This window comes from Podarcis raffonei, chromosome 13 (genome assembly GCF_027172205.1).
Source record: "Podarcis raffonei isolate rPodRaf1 chromosome 13, rPodRaf1.pri, whole genome shotgun sequence".
In the NCBI taxonomy this organism is placed as follows: Eukaryota; Metazoa; Chordata; class Lepidosauria; order Squamata; family Lacertidae; genus Podarcis; species Podarcis raffonei.
In genome coordinates this window covers 46,390,886-46,406,592 of record NC_070614.1, presented here as the reverse complement: position 1 = coordinate 46,406,592, position 15,707 = coordinate 46,390,886, and the positions used below count along the sequence as shown (strand labels likewise).

Genomic DNA, 15,707 nt, shown 5'->3' with positions numbered 1-15,707 from the left:
CTTCTTTTATTTTTTCCAAAATTTTATCTTTTTTCTCATTTCGACTTCTCTTCTTTATTGCATTCTGTTGTATCAGAAACCCTCTCATCACAGCTTTACTTGCGTCCCAGATTACTCTTTTTTCAACATCTATTGACATATTTATTTCAAAATAGTCTTTCAAAGTTTTTGGGGCCTTCCTGTATACTTCTTCATCTCTAAACAAAGCGTCATTCATCCTCCATCTAAAGGTGCCGGTTGTTGTTTGCTTCATCTCCATCTTTACAGCATTATGGTCAGAGCAAGTTTTAGGGCAGATTTCCACTTTTTTTATCTTTGGTGCCATTCCTCTAGTAATCCAAATTTGGTCAATTCTAGTCCATGTCAACTTGGCTTCAGAGAAAAAAGTTCCCTCTCTCTCCAGGGGGTTCTTAGTTCTCCAAATATCAATCAAGTCCATATTGTCAGTCATTTCGAAAAAAGTTTTTGGTAGTCTACCATCTTTAGTAACTACCTGTTTTTGTGCCTTGTCCATGTTTGTAGATACCACTCCATTCATATCCCCCATCAGGATTACATTGTAGTCCATATAGTCCAAAAGAGTCTCATGCAGCTTCTTAAAAAAGTCAGATTTCCCCTCGTTCGGTGCATATACCCCTACAATCAAAAATTTCTCTCCTTGATGTTGAATTTCAATTGCCAAATATCTTCCTTGTTCATCTTTAAAGATTAATTTCGGTGAAAATTTCTCCTTTGCATAAATCACCACTCCTCTCTTTTTTACCTTGTCAGACGAAATAAACTCTTGTCCCAATCTTTTGTTAATAAGTATTTTCCTGTGAAGCCTCATTACATGTGTTTCCTGTAAACATATCAAGTCCAATTGCTCTTTTCTTAAAATGTGAAAAACACTTTCTTTTTCGAGGAGAGTTCAGTCCATTACAATTCCAACTTAAGAGTTGCAGCGCCATTGTAAGTTACTTAATTTTCCCTCCAACTGCTCCAAGTTGTTGTTCTTCTGTTGGTGGTTTGTCTCTCCCTGGACTAGAAAGTCCAAATGATAGGTTTGCTATGTCTAAAATTCCTTTTCCTGGTGCGTATGACTCCTCACCAGACTCCACTTCCTTCTGTAGGTCTTCCTCGTGGTCTTTCAAGAACTTGTCTTTATCGTTTACTGTCCTTATTCTTATTTTCTTTCCTCTATATTTAAAAGACAAACCTTGGGGAAATTCCCACCTGAAGAGTATTTTGTTTCTTCTCAATAGAGCCACCAGATCTCTATAGTAGGCCCTTGCATCCAAAATATATTTAGGTATATCCTTGAAGATCTCCACAGATGTTCCTTCAATTTCCAGCGTTCTCTGATAGTGTAGATTTAAAATTTTGTCTCTTTCTTCTTTCGTTCTTAAGGTAATCAAACAGTCTCTTGCCTTATTCTTTCCTTGTCTTTTACCAAGTCTAAATGCATTCACTATCTTAAATTCTTCTTTCTCCAAGTCCTGTTGCCAAAAGTCTGTTAGTTCCTTTGTAAGGAAATCTATCAGGTTGTCTTTCTCACTTTCAGATGCTCCCCAATTCTCAAATTTCTCTCGTCTCTGTAATTCTATCATAGACAATGTCAGGTCGTGTTCGCAACAAAGCTCCCTCTCTCTCTCTAGCATCAGACAGCAAAGTGAGAGAAAAAAGAACAAAGGACAATAGTCCCACTTCATAGAACACAGTAACACAAACATCCTGTCTCCGTCACTTCCCACTCTGTGAAGTCAAAACATATAACGTCATGTGAAAGACAACAATCCCATGACTGCAATCATGGAGCAGGAATTCTAACAGATTCATCTTATTTTTTTTATTTTTATTTTTGTTAATGTCTATTTTACTTCTGGGCTGGAGGAGGATTATAAAACTGAACGCAATGGGCCATAGAAGGCCTGGTTATGACAATATTCATGGAATCATGTCGTATTGTACAAGCTCAGTATAGGTAATTGAAGCTTAGGCAGGCAACCTACATGTCAGCTACGCTCCTTCGCTGACAGGGAATGAGGAAGATAACAGAGAGAGAGAGAGAGCAGCTAGGAATGGAATGTACGGGGGGGGAGAATCCGCAGAGAGCAGCAGTAACTTGTTCTTGAGCACAGAGATAACGGAAGGGAGAGCCAGAGTGAAAGAATGCAGCTTGTCAGCTCAGACATGGACTTGGACACAAGAACACCAGCAATGCTCTCTCCAAAATCTCTTATGGTCACGAGACTTTACGAGAAGCGCAAAAAGGAAAGGAAGAGAAGGTGGGGGTTTTCCTGTTGGGTGAAAAGGGGGCAGAGCTTAGTTCCGGCAACTGTGCCATCGGATGACGCTGAAGCCTAGCTGAGCTCTGACCCAGGGTTTGTTATTTGATTAATAAATCTGAAATAATGAACTGCCAGAGTCGTCTTGCGTGTGTCAGAGAGACCCAAGCCATTACACTACATGTCATTTGCAGAACATTAGAGCATGTGATGGATTTGGCCAAAGTCCCATCTAGTCCAACCAGGTGCCTATGGGAAGCCCTCCTGAGCAATTTTCATACAACGTACAATAAGTCTGTTGCTCTTTAGAGAAGCAATATGCATGTCCCTTGTGTATCCTAACAAGCAAAGAGTGAATACCTCTTGCATCATGTGTTTAGGAACATGAACCAGCACCTAGAGATTGCTTCAGTCTTCACCCCTGCAGCAAAATATTACTAAGGTAACTAGTTTGTGCAGAAAGAAAGCAAGTAATCCTCCACAAAGCGTTAAGGATGTGGCATGTTAATGGGTTGTGGAAACAGGGAGTGGGAGCCGAAGCTCCATTTACTTAGTTATCAGGAGAACATTGCCACCATCACAATGGATGGTTTACTCTTCACCATCACAACCTGCAGGTTCCAACAACTTGGTTTGCATTTGTGAAAATAAGAGCACAGTCTCTGCTCCCTAATTTGATTTTACTGCTAATTGGTGAGTATTTCACTACAACCTCATGTTTTGGCAGTCCAAGAAGTGTTGCAAAGTATTGCAAAAAAATTAAAAAGGGAACTGATTGTACATGCGTGCATATTTACAACATCATTTAGATTAGATCATGTGTGGAATTGATTATGATGAGCCTTTGGATGGTGACCAAGAGGGTCCTGCACTAATTCATTGGTCTGCTGGGGATGGAACATCAACTTTTAATATTTACAGGACCCCCCCATGTGCAATAAAAATCTTCTGCTTTGGATTCCAGGTAAGGGAAACCTGTTTTTCTCCAGATGTTGCTGCACTCCAACTGCCATCAGCCTCACCCAGCATGGCCAATAGTCATGGAAGATTGGAGCGGGAGTCTTAACATTATTGAGAGAGTCACAGGTTCCCCATCCCTAATCCATACCATTCTTAATAGCCTGAGAGCAAAGTATCTGAAGGACTGTCACATTCTATATGAGAGAGACTCTTCTGAAATATATGGTATATAAATAAATGCTGAATGGCATGATACAAAACAAAAACAACCTGCATCTTTAGCTGGAAGAATAAATGAGAAGAGAAACTGATTAAGGCTTTATGGTACATTTATGTGCTTGCCGGATATAATGGGAGCTGTAGTCCAAAAAGTCTGGAGGACACCACATTGGTGAAGGCTGGTTTACATGGTATTTATGAGTCCTTTTGGACAGAGACAGCAGATCATTGACTACCAGATATGGGGTGGGTGGAGGGAAAGACACAACAGAGAACAGCCATCAGCTTGCCTGTATCTGACAACCAACAGAGGTGGATTCAGGGGAGCACGACCAGTTCATCCACATTGGATGCTGAGCTGAGAGGATGGCACAGAGGGCACCACAGCAATAACTTATAATGAAGGCCAGAGGTTGTGGGGTGCCAAATTTCAGCATCACACAGGGTGCTGCTGAAATTTGAAAGCCCAAAGTCCATTGCTGCAACCCCTGAGATGATCCAATACTTCATGATATTAGTGGCAATGCAAGAATCAAAGCTGAACAACTTGTCCTTATTTTAAATGGTCAGTATTGAAATGAATGGTGTCCCTTTACTTACAGAGATGTGCCTAAAATGAGGAACAACACCATGGTGAGAGAATTGACACTCTTGGGCTTGACGGGCAACCATGAACTTGAAATTATCCTTTTCCTACTGCTAATGGGGATATACCTTTTGACAATAATGGGAAACATACTGATTGTTCTAATAACACTGGCAAATCAACAGCTCTACACCCCAATGTATTTCTTCCTACGACATGTTGCATTTGTGGAGATTGGGTTTACCAGTGCCATTGTTCCTAAAGCTTTGGCCAACATAGCCATTGGCCAGAAGACTATCTCTCTAGCTGGTTGCTTCACACAGTTCTTTCTGTACTTTGTCCTGGGAACCACAGAGTTCCTTCTGCTGGCAGCAATGTCCATTGACAGGTATGTGGCCATCTGCAACCCTCTTCGCTACTCTACCATCATGAACAATCGGATCTGCTCATTGCTAGTGCTCTGGTCTTGGGCTGGGGCATTGTTGCTGATCATCGTTCCTGCAGTTGTATTATTTCGGATGCCCTTTTGCGGCCCAAACACCATCAACCATTTTTTCTGTGACAATGGACCACTGATGAAACTTGCATGTGCCGACACAAGTCTGCTGGAGCTCCTCAGTTTCCTCATTGCTGTTCTTTCTCTCCTTGGGACCTTAGCCATAAACATTGTGTCCTACATCAATATTATCTGCACCATCATGCGCATCCCGTCAACCACAGGGAGGCAAAAGGCTTTCTCCACTTGTGCTTCTCACTTCACTGTGGTCTCCATCACTTATGGCAGTTGCATTTTCTTGTACATAAAACCAAGAGGGACCAGTGATTTAGGCTTCAGGAAAGGGGTGGCTGTTCTAAACACTGTTGTCTCTCCTCTTCTGATCCCATTCATATACTGCCTGAGGAATAAACAGGTTCAAGATGCTTTGAGAGCAACAATTAGACAGCTTGTTTCATTTTGGAAGGGTGATTCAGGTATATCAGAGCAAAAAAATAATACTAAACAGTAAGTATTGATACATATGGTTGCTGAAGCTGTACTTAGAAACTAACTTTCTTTTGTCAACTTCTAGGAACTCAATGTCATTTATATGCTGGTAATATATTGTGGGATAACCAGCTTCATATAAGCAATATGCTTAAGTTAAATTAATGCATGAAGGGGTTAATGCCATGGTGTAAGCTGTCCTGCCAGTCTTAGTTCCCTCCACCTCACACAGGCCTACTGTTGTACTTCAGTCAACCAGAGAAGTTCAGTGGTGAAAGAGGTCTGAACTAGTTTCTCCAAGTTCAGACTGTGTGGCTCTTACGAGACATTCTTGTGTTCCTATACCAATTATTTAAGAAACTTCACCACTGTAACTAAGCCAAGTTTTACTGCCTGTGCTACATTTTTTTTTAATGCTGTATGGAAAAGCACATGAACCTGACCTTTGGAAAGTTTGTAATTAAACAATTTCTTTAACTTACCAGACGCAGGGTCTTTTTCTATCATAATGGAAGAGGGAAATTTTGGAAGGAACTCACAAGGGCATATTTTAAAGGTCTAATGGCCTATATTTCCACTCTTTACTTTGCTGCACAGTTTGCAATTTTAAATCTCTGCTGCGGTTCTCTCACCAAAGAGTACTTGCCCCAAATCTGGATATTGGCATTGAAGGAATTCTCCTTTTAATACCATATTTTTTTCCTTGCCACCAACATGTATGTGGGAAATGTGTGTGTGTGTGTGTGTGTGTGTGTGTGTGTGTGTGAGAGAGAGAGAGAGAGAGAGAGAGAGAGAGAGAGAGAGCACTGATTCACCAACACTGTATTCAGGAAATGTGAGACATTTTCAAGAAAAGAGCAAATACAGATAATCTGGACACAGAACTCCCCACTAGCCTACATTCCAAAACAGGAATTCAGGAAGTTATGGTATGAAGTTTGTAAGGAGTGTGGTTTAGTAATTAAGAGTATTGGACTGGGACTGGATAGCTCAGGCTTAAATCTGCACTCAACTTGTAAGATCCCTGTGTGACCCTTAGGCCAGTCAATCTTTCTTAGCCTTACCTACTTCACAGACTTCTTGCGAGGATAAAGTGTGGAGGAGAATCAACATATATCGCCTTGAGCTCCATGAAGAAAGACAGAAAATGCATACATACATAGTTACATATGTGCATACATAATTCATAGGCGTGAGACAGTGGACACTTTTTGGGGTTTGATGCTGTGTGGGAAAAGTGATACTTGAATGGTCACTTGAGTTCCACAAACATACTGATGCGTCTTTGCTTGCAGAAGGCTTATTGATTTTGAGGAATATTTCATCAAAGGGGAGGAGAAGGTAATTCCTGTTCTTTCCTTCTCTCTACATTGTCCCATACTTCCCTTCAAGTCTGCTCTAGAAGGTTGGAAGACCCTGTGGAACAGCATGAGACATGATGTTGGGAGCTAGAAGAGAAACACGATACAGTATTTGCTGAAAAACACCTTCCCTAAGTTGAAGGACAACATAGAAAACAAGGCTGACTATTTGTTCAATTGTTATGAATGGAGCATTTGTTAGAAATGTCTGTTCAGTCACCTGAGGGCACTGTGCTAGTTTAGGAGGTTAAAGGAAAGACCATGTGGCACACAAAGTTTAGTCCTTCAACACCTCACCATTTGTCAGGCTTTGGGGACTCGGCTTCCTCCCCGCTTTGGCTGGAGATAAGCAGAACAAAGCAAAAAGAGTTGCGTACCATTTAAAGAGTCTTGAATGATCACAGCAAAAGAACAAAGCAGCCATTCTCAGAATGATGGTGTTTCCAATTAAGGTTTCCACCCACTTCCTCTCTAGTCACTTCCGCGCCTTGCAACTGCTTCGCTTTCTGGGCTGCCACCTTATCTGCTCACTGTGATCTGGGGCTGGGCGGATGTGGGCTTTCAAGCGAGAGAGTCAGATAACTCTCTCTCTCTCCCAGTTCTTCTTCTCCTAGCTGTTCACCACCACCACCACCCCCAGTTCGTCCCAACTTTTGTCTTCAGAACTATGCCCCTCTGCAAACCACTGCTTCAAATCTATACTGCTCCACTGCTCCTGGGCAGCTGCACAGTCCTGGTCAGGAGCAGGGGGCGGCTCCCACCATTCCTCATCAGAGCAGTATTCCTCAGCCTGGTCTCTGACATCATTGCTCCCTGCTGCTCACCATCCTTGCATGAAGTGGCCCTCTCATTCTAGCCAATGGTAGGGCCAGCACTGTCCATTGGTCCATTGGCCAAATCAAACAAAATTAACAAAGCATCCCAACAAAAATTTTGCATTCCTTAGATAGCCAACTGATACCACCCTAACAAGATGTCAGTTCCGTGTGATGTAGAAATTAGGTCTTTAGTGTGGTGGCACTCCTCTCTCCCATTTCATGCCTGACAGAGACCACCTGTGTTGTTTTCAAAGCACCAACTGATGACCTTCTTTTTCAAGGCATTTAAGTGGAGATTTTTATCATCCCTGGCTGTATCTACATTGAATTTGAAATTGTCTCTATATATGGCATTTAAAAAAATGTTTTACATACAAAACTGTTGTAATTGTTTTATCATCAGTGCTTTTATTATAAAATATATTCTAGATATTTTATAGGCAGTGATTCATGAATAGGGGTAAAATAAACTAAATGAATCCCAGCTTTGAAGTAAAACAGTCCCTGCCTCCCACATCCCCGTACACAAAGTGAATTCTCTAGTGAATTTAGTTATGGTATTCACCAATTAACCTCAATGGGAATAGTTACAAGAGCAAAGGAGGAAAAACTTTGGCAAGCATGATGATGTCATTCTTATTGAACCAAGAAAGATGATCATTATTTATACAGGCACAAGAAGCAGCTTGAAAGATTTATCTCTCCTTTTCTTTCCCACCCCAGTCTCCACAAATTTTCCTCTTGCCGCTCTTTCCTTCTTTCTGTGTGTTCCACTGGCCTGAATGGGACACTGCTCTGGGCAGCTTGAGGAAGAGCCATCCACCTTGGGCCTGCCTATAAGAAACAAGTCTAGAGTGAGAGACCAGGGCAATGCCTGCTGTTTCCTGGAACTCTTATCATTGTGGAACTTTTGTGGGTGAGGTGAGAGTTTGTTTCGACCCTGGGTGAAAACCTGGGGGCTGAGAGTTATATTAATGTAACATTGTTATATGCAACTGTATATTTTTGTAATATTTTGTTTAAGTTGTCTGTGGTTGCTTGAGATTTTTGTACACTGCTTAGAGATATTTTTAATATATTAAGTGGAGAATAAATTAAATAATCAACCAATCTTCAGCTAGTGGGTCAGTACCCACTAATAGATCATGACCTGTTCCAAGGTGGATTGCAACAGGAGAAAATATATGGCAAATATTAAGAAATAGGTCCATAAATGTATATTTGCCTTAAAAGCAGATCCTGGATCTGTAAAGATTGAAGGTCAATGTGTTGACTATTTGAGAAAGATATAAATGTTTAACTTAACATACACTGATTAATTCCTCCCATTGTTTCATTTTCGAAATTGCTTTATTCTTGGTTGCTCATATTTCAGCATTTCCTACAGATTGCTGTCAATGCTGCCTTTAGACATTATAACAATGACTGGAGACATCTTGAGTTTTCCATTACCAATTGGATTTCTTTTCTTTTCTAGAAAACCTTCCCTACAAATGAATGATGAATGCCTACAATGGAAAACAAGTCTACCATAGTTGCGGAATTCATCCTTGTGGGCTTCACCAGTGTCCGGTGGCTACAACTTCTCCTGTTCGTACTTCTCCTCATCATCTACTTCTTGACCATTGGTGGGAACGTCCTCATCATCTCCATCACCTTGCTTGACCATCGTCTCCAGACCCCCATGTATTTCTTCCTCAGAAATTTCTCTCTCTTGGAAATTGGTTTCACCTCTTCCACCATCCCCAAGGTTTTGCTCAACCTGGCCTTTGATGACAAAACCATTTCTGTTGCAGGCTGTTTCACTCAGTCCTTTTTCTATTTCATACTGGGGACCACTGAATTCTTCCTCTTGGCTACTATGTCCTTTGACAGATACGTGGCCATCTGTAATCCACTTCGCTATACAACCATCATGAACAGTCGTCTCTGTACCCACTTAGTGTTGGGTTCTTGGATATTCAGTTTCCTATACCTTATTGTTCCTCTTATTTTGTTGTTCCGTTTACCCTTCTGTGGCCCAAATGTCATCAATCACTTCTTCTGTGATAATCTGCCATTGGTAAAGCTTGCTTGCACTGATACTCAGTCCCTAGAATTGCTTGATTTTCTACTGGCCACTTTTAGTGTCCTGGGAACTTTAACTGTGACCATAGTTTCATATTTTAAGATTATTTCTACTATCATGTACATCCCTTCAAAGGCAGGGCGGCAGAAAGCCTTCTCAACTTGTGCCTCCCACCTTCTGGTTGTCTTCATCACCTATGGAAGCTGCATTTTTATGTATGTCAAACCAAGGCAGAGTGGGGGACTGGACCTCAGCAGAACGGTGGGTGTTCTGAACAATGTGGTGTCTCCGCTACTCAACCCGTTCATCTACAGCTTGAGGAACAAGCAGGTCAAGGAGGCCCTGAAAGATGTCATTGGTCAGAGAATTAAGTTTTCTGGGATTTCCAAGCACTGATGATTTGAAAAGGGACTGTAGAAAGGTTTTAGAAACATGGGAGGGTGTCTTGTACTGAGAGAGACCTTTAGTGCATCTGGCCCTGTATTTTCTATACTGATGGGTAGAGGCTTGCCAAGGGTTCAGACAGAGGACATTCCTAATCCTATCTGGAGATGCAAGGGATTGAACCAGTGACCTTTTGTGTGCTCAGTCGAATGCATGCTACCACCACACAAAAGGTGGATGTTCTGCCCAGACAAACCCTGTTATTATTTTGCTAATGGTGATCCTTCCTTTTCCTCTTTCTGCTCCTTCTATTCACTCCCCTCTGAATCAAACAGCAACAGTGTTCATTACATAGTATCAGTGACTAAAACAATGTAGGTAAAGAGCATCCAGTCTCAGGTTTGAACTTGTTACCAGCAGAATGAATTCTCATTGTTTCCCAATGGCATTCAGTTCAACTGATATTCTGGCAACATACGCAAAGGCATTCAGTGTGAATGGTTGGCAAAAAAACTTGAAAATTGCTGAAATAATAAAATAAAAAGGAGGGTAAAAGAAGGAAGAAAGCAAAGTTTTGGGAGAAAATGGTTTTCTTTTGTTAGTTACTGCCAATATACAGTGGTACCTCGGTTTGCATACGTCTTGGTTTGCATACGTTTTGGATTACAAACACGTCAAACCCGGAAGTGCATGTCTGGGTTTGGAACCTTTTTTTTTGGATTACAACCCTTTTTTTCTTTTTTCTTTTTTCTGGACTACGAACAATTTGGGGGGGAGGCCTCATTGGCGAAAGCGCACCTTGGGTTACAACCTGTTTTGGTTTACAAACGGACCTCCGGAACGGATTATGGCTGTAAACTGAGGTACCACTGTATATGTAATTCTCATGTAAACCAATGAAGATTTTAAGTTGTATGAGTAACTTTTCACATGATACAATTCACTCTAGGCTTTGCACACATTGCTTTCCAGCAAGCTAATACAAAGATTAAAACTACAAAATGAAAAAGCAACAAAATAAGCACACACCAAAAGACTCCTAAAGGGAACAGATAATAAACTATCAAGGAGGTAAGTAAAGGTTGAGCATATTGGTTTGCATCTACAAAAATAATACGATGAAATAACTAAAAAGAACTTGCCAATGCACATGGAATGCACATCTACAACCTATGACCCTTACAGACTAATATGTTACAAAATTAGCTTTATTCATCAGTTGTACAGTAGGTTTCCTGCTCCTCAGAGAATTAGAACAAACGTCTCTTGTGTAGCCTACCTAGTAAAGACCCAATATCTCTTATGCTTTGTGCTTAGGGATGTCAGCATGCACCACTATGTCTGAGAGGCTGATTCAGTCCTGATGCAAAGAGATGTAGAAATACATACAGTCATGCTGATAAGCTTATATGAAGCAAGGAAGCAAAGAATATTCAGGGAGGCATAGTCAACTGAGAACAATGGGAACTGGGAAACCTATGTGTTCTAAACTGGGAGTAAATCCCCTATAATACTGAGCCTTGCTCTGTTAGAGTGAGCAGTTTTTAGCCTTTATCTTTGCTTGGGAAGCAAGCAGGAAATCAGCTTCAGCACAACTGAGTCTTGCATTTAAGATCCTTTAACAGCTGCAGCTTGTAAGTTCTAGGCACTCATTTGCCATCTGCAGAAATCAGGGTCCAGGCACCATTCTGCAGAGGACCAAGGAGAATATGCTGAAGCCCTCTGGTGAGTGTGGGTTGTAACTGGTTAGTACTTTGCAGAGAACTCATATCTGGATGGTGAATGGCTGTGTTATAAATAATATAACACAGCAACTCTCTTCTAGCAGCTTCTCCTTCTCTCTGTAAGGTACGCAGCTTGGGGCTAGGTTTCTGAGAGTTACATGTGAATTTTATTATTATTATTATTATTATTATTATTATCATCATCATCATCATCATCATCATCATCATCATCATCATCAGCTTACAACATAATAAGGTAAAAAGTTCCCTAAACAGGGCTGCCTTTTAGAAGAACAGATAGTTGTTTATTTCCTTGACATCTGATGGGAGGGCGTTCCACAAGGAGGGCGCCCCTACTGAGAATGCCCTCTGCCTGGTTCCCTATAACCTCGCAGTAAGGGAACTGCCAGAAGACCCTCAGCTCCGGACCTCAGTGTCTAGGCTAAACGATGGGGGTGAAGACACTCCTTCAGGTATACTGGGCCAAGGCCGTTTAGGGCTTTAAAGGTCAGCACCAACACTTTGAATTGTGCTTGGAAACGTACTGGGAGTCAGTGAAGATCCTTTAGAACAGGTATTATATGGTCCTGGCGGCCACTCCCAGTCACCTTCAAAGGTAGCCCTACATACAGCACATTGCAGTAGTCCAAGTGGAAGATAACCAGAGCATGTACCACTCTGGCAAGACAGTCTGCGGGCACGAAGGGTCTCAGCCTGTGAACCAGATGGAACTGGTAAACAGCTGCCCTGGACATAGAATTGACCTGCGCCTCCATGGACAGCTATGAGTCCAAAATGATTCCCAGGCTACACACCTGGTCTTTCAGGGTCACGGTTATCCCGTTCAGGACCAAGGAGTCCTCCACACTCACCCACCCCCGTCCCCCAAGAACAGTACTTCTGTCTTGTCAGAATTCAACCTCAATCTATTAGCTGCCATCCATCCACCAACCACGTCTGCTACAACAGATAGTAAGTACAGTGGTACCTCGGGTTAAGTACTTAATTCGTTCTGGAGGTCTGTTCTTAACCTGAAACTGTTCTTAACCTGAAGCACCACTTTAGCTAATGGGGCCTCCTGCTGCCGCCACGCCAACAGAGCCTGATTTCTATTCTTATCCTGAAGCAAAGTTCTTAACCTTGAATCACTATTTCTGGGTTAGCGGAGTATGTAGCCTGAAGCATATGTAACCTGATGTGTATGTAACCTGAGGTACCACTGTACCTGTATATATTTCCCACCACTATCATTACCAATCAAAAGGCAAGTGTGTATGATAAAATAATTTATTGAGATACAAATATTAAAAGGTATGATGATTGATTAGTGTTACAGAAGTGTATGCTTCTAGTTTTACAGTGTCTTATTGGTTACATACAGCACAGTGACTAATAAAAATGCTGGGCCTCCTTTATTAAACTAATTCTCCCACCACCCAAACACTCTCTTCCCATATCTCACTGCAATTACCACACAATTGTTTCTCTGAACTGTTTCCCATTATTCACACTCCCTTTCAAATTCTTCCCCAATCACCACTCACTTCCCACATTCCAAGCAGACTCTCTTCCTCTCCCAACCAAACTCATACCCCAATTCATATATTATTGTTACCTACACATTTACTACTTATTAGTTTACCTTAGTTTCTGTAATATTATTACATATTCGCACAATATTATTTACATAAATTCCAGATTTACAGTGCCCATATTTCTTCCTCCTTCCTCAAACAATTCAGCTGTGTTTGAAGCATCCATGCCAAAATAATTCATATTGGACTACTGAAAAATGGGGACCTCATAACTTTACACTGGCACCAAAATTCACTGATACATGGAGACAACCAAAAATTTAGAGACAAACAACTGAGGGTCACGGTCCTCAGACATCTGGTTTGCCACTGTGGGAGAAAAGAAATGATGGATTGCTTAGTGTCGCGAGGGAGCTGACAGGCAACACACTTAGTGAACAGTCAAGAGAAACCAGGCATGCAGCGAGCTTCTTCTTCAGTTCATTTATTAGTATCAAGCAGAAACGCATGGAGTCTACTCCCTCAAAGCTTGAGCTGTTGCCCAGAGTGTCCTGTCCTCACCAGATCACTTTCTATGTGTTAGCCCCCTCAGGCTGCCTATGGCTGTTGCCAAAGGACTGTTTCTGTCTCTGCCTGGTTTTCTGCTCTGTGACATGGATGAAACACCTGGTCTTAGGAAAGGAGAGGGATGTGGCAGGCTCTCAAGGGACATACTATCAACTGACTCCGGTACTGTCTCTTTCACATCTGGTTAATGCCTCTGTTCAGAGCCGGTGCACCTGCTGGCTTCCCCCTGTTCCTCACTGTGGCGTTTGCCTCCTAGGATGGGTCATAAGGAAAGGGTTAAAATGGGTGTGATGTGATTGGCCAGTGAGAATGCAAGGGGGGAGTAAAAGTTAGAGTGGGAGGTTTTGAAAGTCAGTTGAGGTTTGGGAGTTGAGAGTTGAGATTTGGGAGTTGGAGAAGGAAGAGGGAGGAATAGGCAATGCATTGGTCGAGTTGTATTGTGAGAGAGTGAGAGGAATTGTTAGGTTGAGTCAGATAGATAGTTGGAATAATCAGTTTGGAGTTGTTAGGAACTAAGATTAAGAAACTGACAAGAGAAAAATAAACAGAATCCATATGCTTGTTCCTGCATTTAAAAATAAACTTGATTATGTGTTAATGTTAACAACTGTCTGGACTCCGTGTGTCCCGGTGAGAAGTGGGGTGGTGGCAGCGAAGAAAGCAATCACAGTGGTGGCACAGGGTTAATAGACCGTCAAACGTCCGGGGGCCCTGTGTGATCGCCACACTCACCCTCCAATATGTCCCAGTTCCTTTCTTCTGGGGTGTGTCCTGTTTTCTACCACCATGAACTTGGGTCCATATTACCTACTTCTGTGCTCTCCCTGGAAGCCTCTTGGTCAGGCGGTCTCCACCACTCCTCCAGTGTGGTGTAGTGGTTAAGAGCGGTAGTCACGTAATCTGGGGAACCGGGTTCGTGTCTCCGCTCCTCCACATGCAGCTGCTGGGTGACCTTGGGCCAGTCACACTTCTTTGAAGTCTCTCAGCCCCACTCACCTCACAGAGTGTTTGTTGTGGTGGAGGAAGGGAAAGGAGATTGTTAGCCGCTTTGAGACTCCTGAAGGGGGAGTGAAAGGCGGGATATCAAATCCAAACTCTTCCTCATCCAGCCAGTCCCTGACACATAGAGACCTTGATTGGTTTCAGCAAGTCCATTCTTAAATATATGAGGAATTACAGTATTGATTTAATCGGAGTGAATCAATACTAAATGACTTCTGCTTTTGGAGAGGCCAGCTTTATTGACTCATTTTCTTTCACTTTGTTTTCAGAGAAGTGCCCAGAAATGAGGAACAACACTGTTGTGAGGGAATTCATACTCCTGGGCTTCAGTGACAAATGCTGGCTTGAAATCTTGATCTTTCTCCTGCTCTCCATCACGTATTTTCTGACCATATTGGGAAACACAGTGATTATTCTGATCACGCTGGTGAATAACCAGCTCTACACCCCAATGTATTTCTTCCTCCGACATCTTGCAATTGTGGACATTGGTTTCACCAGCACCGTCCTTCCAAAAGCTTTGACCAACATGGCCAATGGCCAACGGACTATCTCCCTACCTGGTTGTTTCACGCAGGTGTATCTATTCCTGGTTGTGGGAACCACAGAGTTTATTCTGCTGGCGGCCATGTCCATTGACAGATATGTGGCTATCTGCCACCCTCTTCACTACTCAACCATAATGAATGGCCGAACCTGCTCATTGATGGTGCTCTGCTCTTGGGCTGGGGGATTTTTGCTTATCATGGCTCCAGCAATTACATTATTTCAAATGCCCTTTTGTGGTCCAAATGCCATGGACCATTTTTTCTGTGACATTGGGCCTCTGATTAAACTGGCATGCACAGATACAAGTCTTCTGGAACTCATGGTTCTCCTCATTGCTGTTCTTTCTCTCCTCGGGACCTTGGCTATAAACATTGTATCCTACATCAATATTATTTCCACCATCATGCGCATCCCGTCAACAGCAGGGAGGCAAAAGGCTTTCTCCACTTGCGCTTCTCACAGCATCGTGGTCTCTATCGGCTACGGCAGTTGCATTTTCATGTACATAAAACCAAAAGGCGCCAATGAATTAATTTTCAACAAAGGGGTGGCTCTTCTGAACACTGTGGTGGCCCCTCTTCTCGTCCCTTTCATATATTGCCTTAGGAATAGACAGGTCCAGGATGCCTTAAGAGGAACAACTAAGCAATTTGTTGGTAGGTTTTGTAAGACTCCAAGTTGA

The 15,707-nt window shown here is 42.3% G+C and overlaps 3 protein-coding genes across 3 annotated transcripts; all 3 read left to right on the top strand.

The window, feature by feature from the left end:
• The first annotated feature begins 4,061 nt into the window (after positions 1–4,061).
• Positions 4,062–5,039, top strand: LOC128399087 (olfactory receptor 49-like). The gene has a single exon (XM_053360349.1). It carries the CDS (start codon positions 4,062–4,064, stop codon positions 5,037–5,039), a length of 978 nt encoding a protein of 325 aa, XP_053216324.1.
• Positions 5,040–8,700: 3,661 nt separating this feature from the next.
• LOC128399086 (olfactory receptor 49-like) lies at positions 8,701–9,660 on the top strand. Its single transcript, XM_053360348.1, has one exon. It carries the CDS (start codon positions 8,701–8,703, stop codon positions 9,658–9,660), a length of 960 nt encoding a protein of 319 aa, XP_053216323.1.
• A 5,099-nt stretch (positions 9,661–14,759) lies between these two features.
• LOC128399085 (olfactory receptor 6C74-like) lies at positions 14,760–15,707 on the top strand. The gene has a single exon (XM_053360347.1). The coding sequence runs from the start codon at positions 14,760–14,762 to the stop codon at positions 15,705–15,707; it is 948 nt and encodes a 315-aa protein (XP_053216322.1).